This window comes from Salminus brasiliensis, chromosome 8, assembly GCF_030463535.1.
Source record: "Salminus brasiliensis chromosome 8, fSalBra1.hap2, whole genome shotgun sequence".
In the NCBI taxonomy this organism is placed as follows: Eukaryota; Metazoa; Chordata; class Actinopteri; order Characiformes; family Bryconidae; genus Salminus; species Salminus brasiliensis.
Genome location: NC_132885.1, coordinates 28,034,419 through 28,056,119, shown reverse-complemented (window position 1 = coordinate 28,056,119; position 21,701 = coordinate 28,034,419). Strand labels below are relative to the sequence as shown.

General features: G+C 40.7%; 1 protein-coding gene across 3 annotated transcripts in view; it reads left to right on the top strand.

Moving 5' to 3' along the window:
- The window catches only part of il1rapl1a (interleukin 1 receptor accessory protein-like 1a), a 105,812-nt gene that overhangs the window by 61,151 nt on the left and 22,960 nt on the right, over nucleotides 1-21,701 (top strand). For 2 of the 3 annotated variants that reach the window (XM_072686383.1, XM_072686382.1), the window contains exon 6: nucleotides 15,920-15,994. The exons of the other annotated variant lie outside the window; for it this stretch is intronic. In XM_072686383.1, coding sequence (XP_072542484.1) covers nucleotides 15,920-15,994 — 75 coding nt within the window. The remainder of the gene's footprint in view (nucleotides 1-15,919; nucleotides 15,995-21,701) is intronic. 3 annotated transcript variants of the gene reach the window in all.

Genomic DNA, 21,701 nt, shown 5'->3' with positions numbered 1-21,701 from the left:
AAAGAGAAAATGACTCTTCGTCTTTTATGGGATTTGTTGGTTTGTCATAAAAACCACTCAGTGTTACTGATTCAAGATGTGGCCCATCTTAAAATGTGAAGAGCATGAAGATATTATTTCTTTATAGTGTTTTTGCAATACTTCCCTCAATAATTGTTTGCTGTAAAAGTGCCGTTCTTTTTTTTTTAATTCTGTTCATAGTCGTGGCATTATAAGCAGGATCATAAAACATACTGAGATGGGATTGAATCTTAAAAGCTGCGGGTGGGCATTTTAACCCTTTTTTCATATCCCAGCAAGAAAATATTTATAATAGGTATGAATAATCAAGGGCCCACAGTGTTTTACCTGTAAAATAGTTGCACAGCATAATCTTTCATTTGTATGCCTTATAAATAATAACAAATGTATAGATGGCATCTTACTGGTGTGGGTTTTCTCTATTTCAGTGATCGACACAAAAACCTACTTCAAAGCATATAGCTCCCCCTTGTGGAGAAACCTTCTATTTTCCTGCTAGACTTGTGTGAGTAAGTTACGGGCCAAATCAGCAAGTTCTAAATGTTATTTAGCAAAGGAGCACCTCAAAGTTCACTTAGTGGATTTAGTGGATTATGTTTGTTTTTTATCACAACGCCCTTTGACCTTTAGCATGTTGGGTCACACAGCCTGCCCTGCTGTAATTATTCGTATTCGTATATAAGATATTTTTGCATATATACTATGTGCAAATGTTATGTTCGAATGCGTTTAGCTACTTTATGTTGAACCCACTGCTGACACAGATAGCACCATCCAGTACTTTTGGGATTGATTGGGGTGGAGATTCATTTAACATCCTGACCTCACTAATGTTCATGTCCCTGAATGCAATCAAATCCTCACAGCAGTTCTTGTTCAAAATTTAATAGAAAGCTTTTCCTGGAAAGTAGATAGTTACGCCAACAAGTGAAGTGTAGGTTAGACGTGAAGCTTTGGCTCTGGTTGTGGCCAGACCAAGAAATAATGACAATTTTTGTTATTCCTACATGTGCCATATATATTCAAATATCCAAATTTCTTTTTGATTGTTATATATATGGTCTTTTAATATTTTAAAATAAATATAAAAATAATTCAAATAATTTTTAGAAACATATTTTGCAGAGTCAGAGCTTCATGTATAAGCTACACTTCAACACCTGCTCATTACTTGTTTCGTATTCTGTTTTTGTTGGAGCAACCATCTCTACTGTCTAGAAAAGACTTTCTACTAAATTTGAAGCATTGCTGTGAAGATTTGATTGCATTTACGGACAAGAATGTAAAAAGGTTTAACTACCTTTGAAGCAACACTGAGTAGCATTTGTGCCTTAAAGTAACAGCTTTAAAATCGCATAATGCTGCTTTAAAAAATGAATAATAACACACAATTGGAAATTAAATTGGATTTATCGATAACCATGAATAAAATAAAAATAATAAAAAGATTTTTTAAATTATGGTTATAGTAGTTTTATGCATCTACTGGCCAGTTTGTACTAAGCTGCTCCTGGCTGGACATTTTTGCTTGATGGACCACTCTGGACCTAGTGGTAACACTGACGGCTTGTAACAATCTCGGGAACAGCAATACCTGGCACATGTAGCGTCACTGCTGTGCTGAGACCGGTCCAGCAGCCAAGTGGTCAGAAATTGACCCTTGCTGGTAGAAAGGGCTTGGTAGAGTGACTGATGCACTGTGCGGCAACAGATGGGCTATAGTCTAGAATTGTACACCTTTAAAGTGGACGTATAAAGTAGTTGGAGCTCATAAAAGTGGTCAGTGGGTTTGAATATGATCTATTGTATCTAATAAAGGTGATGCTCGGTGTATTTAAGCGGAACGATTTGGACCAGTGGTATAGATGAGTAAGTGAATAGGCCACTCATAAAACGGAACTACTCTGGACAATAAAACCTAGCCTCTTGCATCCCGTTCCCAGCTGCAGCGCCACAAGGGCCCGCGAATGTCTGTCTTCTGCCGCAATAACAGCAGGCCTAACAGGCATCAGAGGACTAAATGATGAAAACCTTGAACTTGAAGACACTAAAACTTTTTCACTAAATAAAGTCAGTAAAGGATTCTGTGCCAGTGCCAGCTATTAATGACTAGTGCTTTCAGAAGGAAGCTTATCAAACTGGCAAGATTAGCAAAATATGAATAATTCATAATTAAAATAATGTGGGTTCAGTGGTATTTTTTAAATATTGATATTGATCTGCTATTTAAATAAATGTAATAAGCATCCGTTATGTCCGAGCTATTTGAGGCACTTTATTTACAACAGTCATTAAAAAAAACCTACGCTCAAACATCTCAGATATGCTATTACTGTACGGGAAAAAAAGGTTAAACTAAAATAATTAGAAATGGAATAATTGAAAGTGTAATGCTTTGCTATGTGCTTGCTGTTCATATTTAGAAATTAGGGTTCCTTGTGGTTCCTGTTATCACATTACCTACTTCACTTCACACAAACTAGATTGTGCTATAAGAAATGTGACTAGCGTTGTTCTAGAGTCCGATTGATTTTGCCTCGATTGATATCTGATCTGGCATTTTCTCCTGGTCGCGACAGATCGATGCCACCCTCTCCAACTAGATTTTTTTTCGTTTTTTTTTTTACACACCCATTATCTTTCATTCAGATCACTCTGTATACTGCATTGCGACTTAGTTGAAGATGTGGCCATTTTAACATCTAAACTGGTTACAGCAATTGCGCCGGTGTCTAGTCTAGTGTTTTTCTTCTGGCACAGTCTGATGGCCTTTAGCCTGAGAGAAATGGGAGCACAAATGATTTTCTCTATTTTCTTGAGTACATACTGACAGTCTATTACTGCAAACATGATTTTAGACCTCCAGGCTTTGAAAAGGTGTCTGTGCGGGACTGTCCATGCTTGTGTGTGTGTGTGTGTGTGTGTGTCTGTGCTACATGTTTTCTAAATCCATCCAGTTAAAACAACAGAACTGTAGCTCAAGATGATATGGTGAAGTTTCAGTGTTTGAGTGCTCGATGTTCCAACATTTGAAATACTTGATCTGGTTCTGTATAGGAGACAAATTTAAACAGCATGGAACAAGCATTGTAAGTAAGGGGGGCATCCGTACAGTTCTCTAGTCTATGACTGCTGTTTGTATAACATTTTATGGTTATCCAACAACTGGTTTGGTACATCAGTGATTAATGATGGTAAATCATGTGAGCTGGTGATGGAATTGAACAAACCCAGGTGCTGAATGGGCCTTTGACTTCCGCTGAGAGGTGTTGTGTCCTCCTCCAGTGAAGTTGCTATTTTGGAGTGCAAGGGATTTTGCATGCCAGCAACATTTGTATATTATTCATGCAGTTACCTAATCAGCTAATCATGTGCCGGAATCTTGTTTTTTTACCTGACAAAAAGCATCCCCACAACATGAGATGCTCCCACCCCTAATACATGGAGATGGAGAGTTTTAGGTTCATGCAACACACATCAAATTGAACTTGAAACACCCTAAAACCATATCCCCCCATTTTAGCTAGACCCCCTAAAGAGTTCTGGCCAACTTCAAGACATGCAGAATCTTAAATTGTCATGTGGTTGTGACTTTTCAGGTCCAGCTGTGTGTAGCATAATGCTAACGTCTCTCAGCGCTTCTGAAGAACTGTTGGAAACGTAGTGAAGCATAAATAAAAAATTGTAATAAATCATTCACAGTGAAAACTGTGGTGTCAAGCCGACGAGACATCGCTGGGCTAAGAAGATAGAAGTGAGAAGACTTCAGTAAGAAATGTTGATTCGTCACTAATTAGGAGAACGCTAAGCCTGCTTACTTGTGTGCTCTACATCAGCACTGCTTTAGTGCGAATGTTAAGAGTCTAATTGCTGCTTTTGGAGCTTTGCATGAGCTGCACTCACGAAGACTTTGACGCCAATGTACTTACAAGCTTTTCCGTGTGAAAGCTATTTCGGATTACACAATGTGGTTTCCATGGCCACCTGTGTGGTGTCCATGCCAACAGCAGATTGAGACCGAGCACTGTGAGAGTGTGTGAGAGAGGGAGAGAATATATGTGTGTCTGTGTGTATGTGTGTGTGTGTGTGTGTGTGAGAGAGAGTGCACACGCACATGTAAGAGGGGGGTTATGGAGGTGTGCCGGGGCAATGCCAACCTCCTTTCTCAGCCACACATACACACACACACACACTCATGCACACACACACACCTGTACCCACCTGTGCCCACGCTTACAAATCACCATGGAAACAGGGAATCGAGAAGAGGTGCTTTGATTCCAGCTGGAGCGGCAAAGAGGCTAAGGCAGCGTCAGCCGCAGTGCCAGGATGGAACTTAATAAATGAAATTGACAGTTTTTCTACTTCTCACCGAATGCAGCACATCGGCCTGGCAGAGTAGTGGAATCATATACCCCGTCAATTAGCACTGTGCAAGCCTCAGGTCTGAACCGTCACATACGTGCCTCTGTGATGAGTTATTACGTGAACTCAAATAGGTCCCATTTATGTGGCTTCTGCCGTTGTTTGGCATGCTGTTATCTACTGACGGCAAAAAGATTTGCTTAGATAGAAATGGCAGTAGCAGTCATCCTGAAGCCTGAACTTTTCTTTTCTTGAACTTCTCTGTTTTTATTGATAACAGTATGTCTTGCCTCTTATCAGAAAGCAGATAAGCAAATCGATTTGAGACCATTTAAAAAGGCCTGAATCTCATATTTGTCTACCTGACATTTGTGTGATTGAGCATTTTGCAACTTTTCTTTACCCTTTAGAATTCTACAGACTGTACGGCACTGAAACTTCAGTGAATGGCATTAGTAAACTACTGTGTGTGAAATAGGTAGATACAGAGTCATTGTTGATTGACATCATAAAAACAATTTCAAAATAGGATGTTTTTGTACATTTCCAAGAACAGATGCATGATAATTTTGTAAAATAAAAAACCCTCCTGGGCAAAATATCTGTTATTGTGAACCATTAAGTAAGTAAGGCACTGATGACACAGTATAAGACTCACTGTGCTCAATACTTAGTATAAAGCCTTCTCTTAGGGTAGGATCACAGATTGCCAACACCTTATTGTAGCCAGCTAAGCTGAGTCTTTTGATTTTTGTTTGGGGAATTTTTTTTTACCCATTCTTCCTTGCAAAAGGCTTCTGTGAGATTCTTTGGTCGTCTTGCACCTTGCACCTGCTCTTTCGCTGACTATCCAGAGAACATCAATGATGTTTCGCTCAGGGGTCTGGGAGGACCATGGAAAGGACCCTCAGCACCCTTGTACCTTTTGGGGTAGTCCATTTTGGATTTTGAGGTGTGTTTAGGATCAGTATCCTGTTGTAGGAGTCGTTCACTTTTCATTTTCATGATTTTGTTTTTTAACAGACAGTATGTAATGTTTGCCTTTACAATCTGCTGTTATTTAAATGAATCCATTCTTCCCTCTACCGGTAAAACGTTTCACTTTTGTGCTGTCATGCCACTGGCTGCAAAACAATCTGAAAGCATGACTAAGATCAATCCACCCCCATGCTTAACAGCTAAAGAGTTTACTGAAATTGCAAAAATGACAAAAATAACTATGGGACCTAAGGGATTTTTTAAAAATATGGGCCTTTCTACAATTCGGTATATATTGAGGCAAGTATGTTATAATCGATGTAGCTGAGCTATGTCCTATCAGCCTTGTGGCTCTTGTGGTAACTTAAAGAAACAATAAATTAAAGAAACAATAAATAGCAAACATGCTTTGGCTGTTAAAATACATTAATTTGAATGATTGCACTGAATGACATGTAACAACATGTATTTGTGACATTTGTGTTCATGGAGTGGTGTGTGTATGTGCATGTGTGTGTGCTGATTACATGCACTTTTGATTTGAGCTCATGTTAGTTTGTAATTTCCCATGGTGCACTGGGGTTGTGATCACACATCTTTTACACATGCTCCCAACACCATGCATCTGTCAAGACTAATCACGAAAAGGTGTGTATGCACTAGTGTGTGAGTCTTTGCCCTAATCAGGACAGGGTGTTATGCAATCATAATTAATTAAGGCTTAATTACAGAGGCTGCTAAATGAAAGCGAGGCTGCTAAATTCTTGTTCAAGCGCATGAACACACACACACACACACACACACACATGCTTCTCAATACATTTACATGCCTATAACAAGCATGCTTCTTTTTTATCTCTGACCTGTGTTCAGCACTCTTCTCTTTCACAGTCCTCTATCTCCATGTCTTGCTCCCATACCTGTGTGTTTCTCAAGGACACACACAAGTAATTTTCCATATAAATATGTTGCCAGTCACAGTAAAATAGGTCTGCAGGATCAGTATGCTTTTCTAAAGTGGAACATATCCACTGCTGTCTGCCACACTGTACTCCCCGAATAGACTCTCATGTCTTTTGAAGCATCAAATCTGCCCTATTTTTCTGCAACCTATAACTAAAACGAAGCTAAGGGAAGGGAAGGCTGCTGCATGCTTGCAGAGTTTAGCTACGGCTGTTCTATCCTCCATCCTCACACAACCAAAGATCCAACCAATCCACAACATATGTCCAAATGTCTCACAAATGTCTAACCAATAAACTGCTCCTGACCTTAAGTGCTTTTTAGCCAAAGCTTCATGTATCATTGCTCAACCCATAGAAGCTCTGGAGTCCTTGCGGGTCATTCGCTACAATGTTATTAATGTTATAGCAACAGTTACTATAACAGTACACTAAAACTGTATCACTCCGCTGACATGTTGGCAATGCCAACAAAAATTGAAAAGGGTGAGCTGATACTTTGACAGCTCTATGTCCATACCCCCAAAGGTCAGCCTTATTGTATTAGCATTAGTATTATCTTAGGCTGCATACAGGGTTTAACAGGTACCTTAACAAACCTCCATTTAGTCAGTCCTGTTTACTGGACCTTGAGTTTAAGCCTGCAAAACAACATCTTACTGGGAACCATTAAAACAATAAGATGCTAAGGGGGAGACAAAGTGACACCCACAGATTAGGGAATATAAGACAGTCCCTCTTATGTATACATCCATATATCTATATAAATGTATATTAATTCAACATCAATGCATTATTGATCAGGACCACTGAAACAATCATCTAATTAAGTGGGTGTATGCATATTTTGCATTTTTGACCACATATAACATTTTGTCACCCCCAAAAAATGAAAATCGTGACATGATGGGTATATGTAAACTTCCGATCACAACTATCTAATAAACAAACGGGATGTAAGGACTCAACAAAACAAACTTGTGTACACGAGTGTGTGGGAGTCAGTGAGTGTGTATGCGTTTTGTCGAGTGGTTACGTCCTGTGTGGTTGAGTGAGTGTGTGTCGGTCCTCTAATGGAAAAGCATTGTACCAACTTGCGGGGGTCACATGTATTATTCACGCTGCACAGCACACACACTGCAGGGACCCATGTAACACACACCGGAGAGTGAGAGCAAGCGAGAGGGTTTATTTCTGTGAGTGTGTGTTTGCGTGTAAGAAAGAAAGAGAAAAAGAGCTGTGAATCTCTGAAGGAGTGTGTGTTCTATAACACTTCTCCTACACTCAGTCTGTCAATATATCACTCACACACTGTATCAACTGTGTGTGTGTGTGTGTGTGTGTGTGGGGGGGGGGGGGGGTGTTCAGAGTGTCCTGTTCAAGTTCTTTTTTTTTCTCTCCTAATCTAGATCCGATTCCTTCTTATAATGTTGAGCATACTGACACCAGGACTGATCCAATTAAGACTTACATAATTAAATAATTGATTCATTGCCTTAAATATAATACAAATGTGATGATTTGTGCCAAAAGGACTAACGACAGAATCAGGTGTAGCTCTTTAGGCCTCAGCAGGCAAAAGAATGTGGCCCCCAATCAAGGTTCAAAATCATTTAGTTGAGGTAGGGTTGAGGCAAGAGCTCTAAGGAGAAAACAAGAAAGTTCCTTCAACCTCAATCTTGTCAATGTTTTTAGGTATCTTGCTTTGCAAATGATGACACAGGCATGTTGGAATAAGAAAGGACCTTCCCCAGACTGTTATTACATAGGTGGAGGCATATAATTGTCTAAAATGTCTTTGTAACATTAATGTTACCATTCACTGAAACACAGTGGCTGGACCTAAAGCCTGAAAACCCTGAAAAGCAGCCCCAGACCATTACCCTCCCACCACCATACTGTACTGCTGGCACTGTGCAGTCTGGTACAAAGTGTTCTCTTTCAAACTATATTGGCCATCAGACTGCTTGATGGTAATGTGTAATTCATTACTTCAGAGAACATATTTTCAGTGGTCTAGAGTCTAGAGCCTAGTGCCTCCAGAATGGTAATAGTAATGGTAAGCTTATATGCAACTGCTTGGCCATGCAAAGACATTTCATAAAGCTCCTGGCTCAGTTATTGTGCTAATTAGGTAGTTTAAGGCAGTTTTGAATGCTACATGCTTCAGTGCTCAGTGGGCCCGGTCTGTGCATTCTGAGGCCCTGCTTTATGGTTGGGCTGTTGTTGTTGTCCATTGCTACTTCTAATTTAAAATAAGAGGAATTACTATTGACCATGGCAGATCTAGCAGGAATAGAAATTTCATGAAATGACTTGGGGTAAAGATGGCATCCCACGACACATAAAAAGCTTGCCTTTGCTTACCTTTTTTGAGCTTGATTTCAAGTCAAGTCAAGTCAAGTGGGTTTTTATTGTAATTTCAACTATATACAGAGTACACACGTACAAAAACGAAACAACGTTCCTCCAGGACCATGGTGCAACATAGACACAGTGCATACAGAACACAAGTGCAACACAGTACAAGTGCAGACAGACAACACAACACAATACAGACAAAGAATAATAAATAAATTAGGGGTAGTGTGCAAATTATACAGTATGCAATAAATATTGAGTCCAGTGAGGTAGTATAGTTGTAAAAATGTTTGGTGAGAGAGAGAGAGAGAGAGAGAGAGAGAGAGTGTATGCAACAGAAAAAAAACATCAGTTCTGTCTCTGGAGTTGAGAAGTCTGATGGCTTGGGGGAAGAAGCTATTGCAGAGTCTGGTCATGTTGGACCGGATGCTGCGGTATCTTCTTCCTGATGGCAAGAGGGAGAACAGTCTGTGTGAAGGGTGGGTGGAGTCCTCCACAATGCTGGTTGCTTTGCGGATGCAGCGGGCAGTGGGCATCCCCAATTTTTATATACCTGTTAGCAATGTTGTTTTGATTATTGTTTATACACTTTTGGCCATGCAGTATATGTATTTTATATTAGTAATCATGCACTCTGCTTAACATGATTTTGTTCATTTAAAGATGAAAGAAGAAGTACCATTATTTAAATTACTGTAAATAAATGTATGGATAGTAACTAACTTTCACCGCCAACAACAAGAAGATCAAGCAGTTAACCTAAGATCAAAAAAACATAAGATAAACAGGTGAAGATGGTTTAGATAGAAAGACAACATAAAGGGTTTAATACAAGGTTTAATACAATTTCAGCAAAAAGCTCACATCACAAGTAAACATGTGAAGTAAATCAGACAAATTTTGCAGTTATTTGGTTCAATAATAGAAAATCAACATTAAAGAGCATTGTATTTTATTTGAGTGTAATACCAGTAAGGTGGGTTGTAGTAAGTGCACCATTAGCATTAGCCAGTTTAAACTGTGCAACCTCAAACAGCAGTTTAGTACATCAGTATTTTATAAGACCTGATCTACTGAGGTAGAAAGGAAAGAGTGTTATTACACTCACGCTGTCAGATATTCATGGATGCTTGAAAAAAAGCTGATCAGACCTGAGAAGTAAATTGAGGTCCACAGATATTGTTTGGGATAGCAGAAAACCACACGCATGGTGGAATAAGCTCTCTTCCAGCAAAACATGTTTTACATTATGAACACATGGAACAAGATGCAACAAACTTGTGAATATCCTCTTACACATCCTCAGACTGATAACAGTAGATGTAGTTGAGTGTGTGCTTCACCAGGCTGATCTGAAGACAAAAAAAATTATCCTACCTGATAAGCTGATCCCACACAGAGCAGATACATACTTTGTCCTGGATGGACAGTGCTGTGGGACAGGTGAGGTCTAACATTTGGTCTCTCTAACATCTCTTCATCTATCTCCTATCTAATGAGGGCCAACACCATGTGCAGGAATGGTTTTCTCTCTGGGGGCATGCTTTGAGCATTTGACGGTGTGAGCATTCATCATTGCTGTATACACGAGACAGAGCATCAGCTTTTGTGTTATGAGTGTGTGGATGAAATGTGCTAGTAAATGCTAGGAAGCCTGAAAAGAACAGAGACCAACCAGCTTGTTGAATGAATGTGTAGCTCCCTCTAACCAAAATAGTAATTTTTAAAGGCTTTTGCAGCGTCTAGTAGCTCATGAGGTATACCAACACAAGAAAACCACCCCAATGTCTTAGAGGCATTGACTTCCACAATATTCAGATGTGCCAGAATGCTTATAAAGATCTTTTTTAAATGCAGAAGGCAACTTCAGCTTGTATGATTTTTTTGGCATTACCTCTAAGAAGGGCAGTAAAGGGGCAGCGATGTTACCCATGAATAAATCTACATTAAAAATGAGTGAATCCCAGAAAATGTAGTGACCCTTTAACTGATGTAAGTATGGGTTAATTAACTTTGGCATTGTCCTTTCTATTACCCATGACAACACTTTGTTGAACGAATCATTTACCTAAAAAGGTAGTGGACGAGAGGTAAAACTCATAATTCTCTGCTTTGATGTACATCTGATTCTCACATGGCCTAGCTAGGGCCTGATGAATATGTTAAACAAGTGTCTCGAGATCAGGTGAGTAAACTAGAATGCTATCGAGATAAGGAATGGGCCAAGCGTGTCCCTTAAGACACCGTTAACTAGAGCTCGGAACGCTGATGGAGCATTACACAAACCAAAAGGCATAACCAAGTACTCATAGTGCCTCCTAGTGGTGGTGATAACCAGTTTTCCACTCAGCCCCCTTGTTGATCCGAATCAAATTATAAACACTTAAGAGGTCTCAGTACTAAACATGATAGCTCCATGAAACTGTTCTATCTCTACTGGGACTGAAAGTAATATGTATGAGCAGGGTTTTGTGATAAAATTCAAACATGGACAAATGAAGCCCTGTTCTTATGTTTCTTGTACATACTCCTCCATAGCTCTCTCCTGGGTTTCTGTCAGAGGATATGTTCTTGACTTTACTTATACTCGTACAGGGCTTTGTATATGTTCTGTGGAACAATCATATGAACAATGTGGAGGAGATTTAGAGCCCCTTCTCAAATAAAGATATGTGTACTCGAGGGAATAGTAATGGGATTGTTAGCATTGGGACTCTATCATAGAGGAATGAAGAGCATAACAGAGGTGAACAGGTGAGAAGCTCCCATGTGGGCCAGAAAATAAGATGACTGTGTTTCTTTAATCAGGGTAAACCTTAAAAAAAAAAGTCTAATAAGAACAAGCAAACCGAGCACTAGCTGCCAAAAAAACCCTCTCTGACTGGATCTCCATATAGAGCGACAGTTTTAGAGGTTTCAATTCAACAAGAATGTTGAGTTAGTTCACAAAGTGAGTATGGATAAAGTTCAGGGCTAAGAAGACACAAGCAGAACTATAACTGACAATGTTCATATGATGTTCTTACTGTGGAATGCTGTTAGCTTTACGGAAAATACAACCGTATATAAATGTGTGTCTGTGTGTGTGTGTGTGTGTGTGTGTGTCTGCCCTTGCTATAGAGACATCATCACACAGCAACACACACAAGATATGAAAAACAGAACCAAAGGACCACTATTCTGTCTCTTTTCTCTGAGGTAGATTCAGTCCTGCTGTGTTTAGCCACTCTCCTACAGCGCTCTTCTCTTCTCTTCTCCCTCTCCTCTTCCAGCATGCCATCCCCCATCACACTCCTCAGCCGACACACATTACCACTCAAACCATGTGAGCACACATAAGATAACACTCATGCTGTCCTTCTTCCTAGTCAGGGGATATTAATCCTATAAACTGCAGGCTTATTTTGTTGTTATTAATCTTTGGACTTATAATTACCTTATGATAAATCACCTACTAGGAATAATTCTGTAATTCAACTACTATGGAAATAATATTGAGGTTTTCTACAGGTCCATAGGATAGAAGTATTGTTACTATTGTCTTGATACAATGATTACTTTTTATTTGCATTTCATAATGGTTTATATATAATGTACATAATTACATTTGCAGTCATTTAGACAGCAAACAGATAATATAGCATATATATATGAACATAATATACCAACACAACTATTTTAAAATTTAAAACTATTAGCTCTTACGTAATATTGACCGAAAGCTTAGAATCCACACTTCTAACAGACTTCCTTGTCAAAATCAGCTATGAGTGAGAAATAATTAAATAGAAAGTAAGACGCCTTGAGGTCTATACACCATGGAGGACTGAGGTGAGTTAATTCCCAGACTTATTATCCTAAAGCTTATTACTGAGTAATTAAGTTATAGGAGACAGAAATTAAAGCCTGGACCCACCAGCAGGTCTTGACCATTTAAGGCATTTTGTTGCTGATGGTGTTGACTAATGTGCTTTTAAAGACTACTTACTATGTAAATGTTAACATGAGTTAATATTCAGAATAATGCAGCTACAGTTTTAGTTATATTTTTGTCATTCTCTGCCTTTCTTTTGTTTGTGAGGTTAACAGATTCAATTCAAAGTAGACAATAACAGCAGATGGAAGTAATAAGCTAATTGCGCACAGTTTAGCTCCAGCATGGCATCTGAGTGCTTTATAAGTGCAGTACTTGTACTGTCATTTGAATTTCATTTCATTACAATTTACAATTTAAATGAAATATTTTATGTCTGACCGCACCAGTTTATCTAATTACAGTTACTTATCACAGTTGGCACTGTGCACAGTCATAATTCTTTATCTCCTAATTTGTCTGAAAATCTCTTTATTCAGCTGCAATATGAGTAATGCACATTATTTTTTAAAGGCCCATATCTTTTTTATTTTTTTTCTCTAAAGTCTACATCTAATGTTTGTATGATGTGTGTACATGATACAGTGGCATACAAATGTTTGGGCACCTCAGACTAAACATTTTGTAACTGTAAATAGTTCAAAAAAGTTCATCTTGATAGTGATGATTTAAATCTAAATACTTACCGTCACTAATTATGCATTCCAACTTCATCAACTTTACATCTAATCGTTTTGGAAAAGCATTTACGGTGTGTCTCATACAGACTGACTGGGTGTTTGTCAAACAGGTTCTCTCAAAACCTTAAGATGTCATTTTTTTATTGTATTATGTTCTACATATGTTAAAAGTTATAAGTTAAAAGTGGAGAGAAAATCAACTAATGAACCTGTCATTTGTTTGTTTTGCCAATGCCTTGTTCACAATCATTGTTAGAAAAATTGTTAGAAAATGGTCAGGAGATGAAAAGTTCACCAGAGAATCACATACTCTAACTCTTCAAGTCTTGTCCCAGCAATCAGCAGCCATGGGCTTCTCTAAGCAGCTGCCTAATACTCCTAATACTGAAAATTAGGACAAGTGATGCCTGCAAAGCAGGACAAGGCTATATGATTATAGCAAAGTGTTTTCAATTTCCTCAGTTGTTTCGCCATTTCCTCAGTTTGCAGTATAGTTAAGAAATGTAAGCATTTTACAGGAATGATAAAGGTCTCAAAATAATGTTTTGCTTGTAGGATTACGAATTACTAGAAAGACAAGTCAGAATGTCCATTTTACTGCAAAGACCTTCAGAAAGATGTAGCAGACCCTAGAAAGGTGGTGCTGTGTAATGATTTGTGCACATATATAACCTTCATATAAACCTTTCCTATATCCTGACAAAATTCAACATCAAGAAGCTTTCAAAGGAACACATCTGATACATTTTGGAAGCTATAGACTGGTGTGGGTGACATAGCATATTTAAATGCAGTGAGTGAAAAAGGGCTTGGAGAAAAAATTCAATTCACTTCAATTTAAATGTATTTATATATTTCGCTCGTTGTTGTCACAAAGCAGCTTTACAGAGATCCAGGTCCGAGCTCCTTTTGAGCAAGCTAGTGGCAACAATGGCAAGGAGAAAACTCCCTAAGATCAAGAGGAAGAAAGCTTGAGAGGAACCAAGACTCAAAAGGAGAACCCGTCCTCCGCAGGTCGAGACCAGAGAGCACAATAATGAGCAAAACAGGAGAAACAACAACAAAAAAAAAAACAAGAAAAAGATGTGCACTTTTTTGAAGTGCACTTCTTTCTGCACTTCAAAAAAGAAGTGCAGACTTTCAAAGGAACACCTCTTCAACTGTTAAGCACATGGCTGCATCGATCATGCTTTGGGCTTGCATCGCCATCCCTTAAGATCCACAGAAGACAGCATCCAGGCTTTTTTCTGTCCTGCCACCACTTCCTCTGGGTGTCCGAACGGCAGAGTCACTCGCTGTCTTCAAACGCAGACTGAAGGCCCACCTCTTCCAATAGTACTTGTGCGAAGTGTAGTGGTCTCCATACTGGCTTTTGAATTTAGTAGTATCTAAGCTTAAAAGGATCTTTGGATCCTAGTCTATAAAAACTAGCTAAGGGTATTTTCTGATTAAACAGTGAAGCACTTTTGTAAATCGCTCTGGATTAGCATCTTACAGCAAGATAATGATCGTAAACACTCTGTAAAATCCACAATGGACCACCTCGAAAGGCGCAAGCTAAAGGTCCTTGTCCTGGCTCTCATAGTACCTTCAAAAGATTTCAAAAGAGCAGCGCATGCCAGAGGACCCAACACATTTCACAGAACTAGGCGCTTTCAGAGAGGGAGAATGGGCGTGAATGTAACCTTTTGTACCAGTGTCTACATACTGATGACAGTATGACTAAAAGTTCCATCCTAAAATAAAGACTCCTATATAGAGAACTTTGGCAAGCATGAATCTGACTCAGTGTGAGTGTGTATGTGTGTGCGTGTGTCTTGGCTGAAGACGTTGCTCAGTGAGCGTTTGCTGTGGGTCAGTGCTGAGATGAGAATATATTCCAGCAGTGTAATTCATTAATTTGCTGTTTGCCATCCGCCACTCGGCCGGAATAATCCGGCGGGAAGGGCCAGTGCGCTTTCTGCCGGTGAAGGAAAATTGGATTTTGGATGAGCGATCGCACGGCTTAAAGCTCCACCAGCGGCCTGTCTGTTAAACACACTCCACATCACACATTCACTGCTCAAAGGCCGTGTGGAGTTACGAGCAGCACTCATACAAATACACCTTTAATCCACTGTCTCTGTTTTTCTCTCTCTTTATATCCTTTTCACTCTCATTCATACACACTTATACACACCTACAGACAAACATCACATACACACACACACACACAGTCCCTATTTAACATTTCTGGGTACAGCGCACACATGCACACATGCACACAGGAAAATACACTATGGAAAAGGCAGTGTCTTGTATTAACATGGGTAATCATGGGCTTGAATGAGTCCACCAAACAAACATGGCTATGGCAGTTATGAAAGAGAGAGAGAGAGCGTGTGTGTGCCCACAAGAGAGAGAGAGAGAGAGAGAGAGAGAGCATACTCACTGTGAGCTGAAGGAATGACCTGCAATTTGCAGCCTGCCTACGCAGAAAAGAAGTATTCTAAAAGGATAGTGTGTGTGTGTGTGTGTGTGTGTGTGTGTCATCATTTGCGTGAGAGAACGAAGGAAGAAGAAATGTCTAAATCTGTTTGGCACTTGTCCGTGCTTTGGAACTTTTTCTAATGAAACTACTCATACAAAAGACTTACTGTGTGTGTGTGCGTGTGTGTGTGTGTGTCTGTGTGTTACAGCTCCTCTGACTGAAGAGCCTCCAAAGATCCTGTTTCCTTCCGAAAGCAAACTCCTCACCTTGGACATGCAGATTGGTAAGACTGACCATTTCGTCTTAATGTGTGTAATGTACGTCCACATCTGCATGAGACGAGAGAAAGGAGCGAGTGTGTGTCATAGGTTTACATACACACATAAAAAAAAACCCACACACACACACAGTGGGATCTGAAAGCCGTTTAAACACAACAGAGCAGGAACTACTGTCTGCCACCAATCTTTACCAATGTAAACAAATCAATACTGTGTGTTTGAGGATCAATACAGTATTGCAGACCATCATATTGCGAGACTCAGCGCACCCCTAGTGGCCATATACTCTCCCTGTGTGTGTGTGATTGAGTCAGGTGTTGCCCTCATAAATGGGTTCTTTACTAAAGTAACTAACAGAATTGTACGTCCTCCATGCCTATTTACTACTCTCCCAACAATAGGGATTCATATGGTGCCCAGACATTCAGCAGATCCATTCTGGATAGAGCAGCAGCAGTGTGTGTGTGTGTGCGTGTGTGCATGTGCGTGTGCATATGCATGTGTGTCTATGTGTGCATATGCATGTGTGTGTGTGTGTGTGTTGGACGGAGGCACGTCTGTTAACTTGGCTGGAAGTCTGTGAGTGTGTTGGCCAAAGGAGCAGATTGGAGCATATTGAGCAGACTCTGGCCATGTTGTGGCTTCAGAGTGAGGGGAGAAAACAGGACAGTGCCTGGGTCACAGCAGAGCAATACACACGTGATGGATCTGACACTTAGGGCTGTGTCTGAGTGGTCTGTGTGTGTGTGTGTGTGTGTGTGTGTGTGTGTGTGTGTGTGTTTCTGACTGTATGTTTACCTTCCTGACCGCCCTCAATCTGTCGCCCCCACCCCCAATGCCCTTGTTCTCGTTCTTTCAGTCTCTCTCTCTCTCTCTCACACACACACACACACACTCTCACCATCTCTTGCTTTCTCTATATATATTTTCTTGCTTCTTTTTCACACACATACCAAATTGCTCCCACACACACATGCTCCACCTGTCTAAGATAAGAATAGGTGCAAGCTACGGCTGACATCTAATTACCTACAGGAACGAATTAAAGAGAAAAACAGAAAGAAACCGAGACAGAGGAAGACATCAGGGTGGAAAAAAAAGCTGGACGGAATTAGTGAAGAAACGAGGCGGCACTGCAGTACAGTAGGTTGCTGCGAGTTGTGCGAACGCATGCTTCCGTTGTGTAACGCTGATAAGATCAGGTAACAGCCTCTCGGCCCATGTAGCACTGCAGTTAAAGCTTTAAGTTAAACATTTATTGCTGTAAGGCTAATAGATTGGCATTATGTAATAAAACCTGGCGCTGAACGCCTCTGTGTTAGGGAATGAAAAATGAGCCTTGGAGACAAGTCTCTCTCTTTATTTTTTTTCCCACTCCTGACTGCCAGGGGGAACAGATGATGAGATGAAAGGGTGGAATGATAGGGGGATGAGTGATGGAGAAGGAGATGGAGAGAATGAGCTTTGGCGCAACCCATCATAGCATTATTAGCAGCAGCCAGCAAGACATACACACACACACACACACAAAAAAGCACAAGCACAACCGGCCTGTCAAATGCCCCCAAAGCCAGTGTTTGGGTTTTCATTCAGTGAAATGATTGCACACGAAAACGCATATGGTGTATTTGGAGAAAAAACAACGGTGGAGTTAGCAAATGATTTGACAAAGTGTCTTTCAGCCAGCTTCGGACCATATTGCTGCTGAAACGGCCGAGCGAAGTGACGCACACTCTCATGTGTTTCAGCATGAATCCGCTTGCCGGAGATCTTGACTGGCTTATCTTGAGTGCAGCTATTTTCTGTGGTTTCTGATTGGCACACAAAGGTCAGTTCAGTTCAATGCAGCAAATTGCACAGTCTAAATGATAAATGTTGGGAGTCTGCAAATTACAATGCCGGGATTGTTTTTTAAGTAACGTGGTCATGCTGTGAAATGGAAGTTGGGTGAAAAAACAGGGAAGGAAAAACAACATTTGTTCAAACCTTAGCCTAACCCAAATTCCAGCACGTCATCTTCAGCCGCCATGTACTGAGACTTTAGTCTTTAGAGCTGCTGCCTTGACATTTATAGCTACCGTGCTGAGTTCTATATTGATTTACATTAGCATTGAGAACGTGTGCTGGACTTCACCCTCCAAGCGATGGTGGCATCGTGTGAGGGGGGAAGTTAGTTAGCTAGTCTGTGGGAATCGCCAATGATATAATGAGGAGAGAAGGACAGTCTTTTTTCTCTATTTACTAATGCAAACGTGGTACATGTGGCGTTTCTCTACTTTTTTGAAAGAGCATAAATAAAGCAGCTTCTGTGTGTTACCACACTAACCTTTCAGCCGCTGTTTATGAACTCATGTAAAGCGGCGATGTGTGGGAGAGATTCCCATCATGCTGAAACAATGGAATATATTACACACTACAGCACTACTGCAGCAGCAGTGTACTTTGGGGGGGGGGGGCAATCAGCACGATACCAAACCACACACAGTACAAGATCTATGCTGAAACAGAAATAACACAGAGGGAGGGAAGACAGACCGACAGACCGAGAGAAAGAAAGACAAAAAAAAAAAACAGCGGTGGGGGGAGGAGAGACATGAGTGAGGTGTGGAACAGAGTAACAAAAAAAAAGGTAACTTTGAGCAGGAGCCATTTTCTGTCAGGCTTACGGAAAGACGAGAGAGCAGAAATAGACCAAACACAGAGGAGTGAGGGAGTGAGGCAGTGAGGGAGTGAAGGAAGGAGGGAGGAAGGTCATGGTGTAACTTCTCAATTCTCAAATCACAATTCACTTCAAATAAGCTCCACGATTTTTGGAACTGAACTGAAGAGAAATTCAATTAAACCGCGTTGGTCTCTTCTCGAATCCCTCCTTTAGGAAGTTCAGTGATGGCAACTCACACACACAGACATGAGGAGAGATTGTGTGTGTGTGTGTGTGTTTTTTTTTTTTGCGGAGGTATTCAAAGGACACTTCTTAATATTAATCACACTCTCCAAAAATAATACGCTTGTTGCTAAGCAACGCCCAGGCCTCCTCAGGCGATGAAGGAATTTCTCTAAATAAACAGTGTTTCCTGTACGATATCTGCCATTTCAGCCTTACTGAAAGCAGGAACACACTCCTCACGAACTGACTTGTTGATGCGTTTTGGTTTTGATGGTTGGTTTGATTGAATGCGGCTGCCTGTCGGTGTTGGAAGAAAGAGAACGGGATCAAACGATTGAAAATAGTCATAAACGCCCCCACGTGTTTGCAACGGGAAGAGACATGCACTCTAACTGCCTGTTGTATACCATTTCTAGTGTTACCATGCACATGAGGTGTACCACTATACATTAGGTGTCCAGATTTTGTACAGTTTGTCGACATGGCGTCTCATTAGTGAATCCAGCTGCATTAGTGGACACCCTTAACTGACAGAGTTAGCAGTTAGAGCGCCGAGCTATTGATGACAGGGATGTAGGTTCGATACCCGGGCTTGGCAAGCTGCCGCTGTTGGGCCTGTCAGCTAGGCCCTTCACCCTCTCTGCTCCCGGGGCGTTGCAGCAATGGCTGCCCACAGTCAATGTGTGTGTTTTCACTGCCATGGGTTAAATTCCATCTGTGTCCAACACTAATGGTGAATATGGCTGTTGTTGTTTTCGACAAGTAGAATGGGACGCTCTGGAGCAGCCGCACATGAGCCGAAGGCAGGAGTGGGCTAGATCAATGTTCCAAAATTCAGTGTAAAGGCTTCCTAGAAGACTAGAGGCTGTTACTGCAGCAGTGAGGAGACACACTTTCTATTAATGCCCTAACCGTGGTTTGAGGTGAGACAGAGAAGGCACAACACATTTACATGTTATAACAAATATTTTTTTCCTTCTCCTTTACAGTCACACATTTACAGATGACAGACAGCGTCATATATGAATTTTATATTATATTATGTAATATATATAACAGAGAGGATGAAAGGGAGAGTGAGAGGGGAAAGACGGAGAGTGATTGATTAGAAATGGACAGATGAGTAAATCCTTTGTTTCTTTGGTAAATGCTGTAGTCTCTTGTGTGTGTGTGTGTGTGTATGTATGTTGGGTCTCGTGAGGTTATGCCTCTAATCAAGCACACGCACTCCTGTTAGACCGGCGTGACCTTTGAGGCGTTGGCAGTTTCAGGCTGACCTTTAAGAGTGAGTGTGTGTGCAGGCTGAAGTAATCTTCACCATAATGGAGGATAATGTGGATGCTGCTCAGGCTGTGTGTGTGTGTGTGTGTGTGTGTGCACGTGTGCATATGTCAGTGAGAGTGAGATACAGACTTACCTGCTCCTACTGTGACACTCAACACCCTCTCCCATTCTGCAGTCTCCATTTATCTCTTTCTCTCTCATCTTTCATCTCCCTCATTCTCTCAACATTTGTGCTTTCTCTAAACTTTGCTCTCCTCTCTCCCTCTCTCTCTCTCTCTCTCTCTCTCTCTCTCTCTCTCTTTCTTTCTCATTGGGCCCTATCTTACACCCTGCACAAGGCGTGTCGCGATGCTCATTGCTACCTTACACCCCGCTAACAGTCTTATTTCCACGGCCTCCACCTGCGTCGTTTAAATAGAAACAGTGCTTGTGAATATATCTATGCAGATGGGCGTGGTGGTCTCGAAATGAGGGGTTTTCAGGTCTATTTCTAGCGTATTGCTACCTTGGCAATGAAAAACACAGGTGCTCCACCAACTGAAAACAACCTAGGCAGACGTCAACAGTCAGACGTTCATTGCTAGCTTGGCAGTGACTTGTCAACACAGGCGTGTGCCCGACGCTCGTACACCCCTGCGTTACACCACTGAAATAGCAATCCGCCAACGTCAGAGCGCACCTGGTTCTTAAAGGGAATGGCAAGCGACACGCTGATTGGTTTATTACTGCACATTACGCCCAAAACACACCCATGATTAATTAAGAGACTTTAGGGCCGCGCAGGGCTTACTTTTCCCACTGTTACGATAGCAAAGACACACTGACGCCCTAAATCAAGCTGCCTGATGCACGCTGCTCGCCAAGAGGGCGCTAAAATAGGGCCCATTACCTTTCTCTCTGTTACTTTTGATTCCGTCACTTTTTCTTCTCTGCTACATCTATTTGTTTATTTCTCTCTCGCTGTTCGTTCTCTTTTCTCTCTGTTGCACATACACCACCAATGTATAACCCTGCACTTCTCAAGTCTCAAAAATGTTCAGTTTCTCTTCTTGCACTCTGATGGATTTTTTGACGAGGTAATACTCCTCCATTCCCCCTTTCTTCTCTTCCTCAGTCTCTTCAGTACTAGACTTTGATTGTAATCGATTTTGCACACTTTGGTAGGTTGTGGGCGCTGTTGTGGTGTTTTTTTTTTTGTTTTTTTTTTTTACCTCAAAAACTTTTAGACAATCACACACCCTTTTTTAGAGTGTTTGAGGGAAACACAGCCCTGCTCAGTCAGTCATCCAGAAAATGTTGACTGGTTTACATGCTCGAACAAACTGCCATTTCTTATTTTTGTGCCCTGCCTTAGTCCCAAAGAATAATCAAATCATATCAAATCAGAGTCAGCCATAAAACCTCTATGAAAATCCTGTTTGCTTGGATTTTCATCTTTTGACATAGTTTTGAGAGTGATGTCGTCGTTAAGAAAATACATTTTTCAGACACATTTACGAAACGCAAACAGATCAAAGAACATGCTTCTGTTCGTCTGA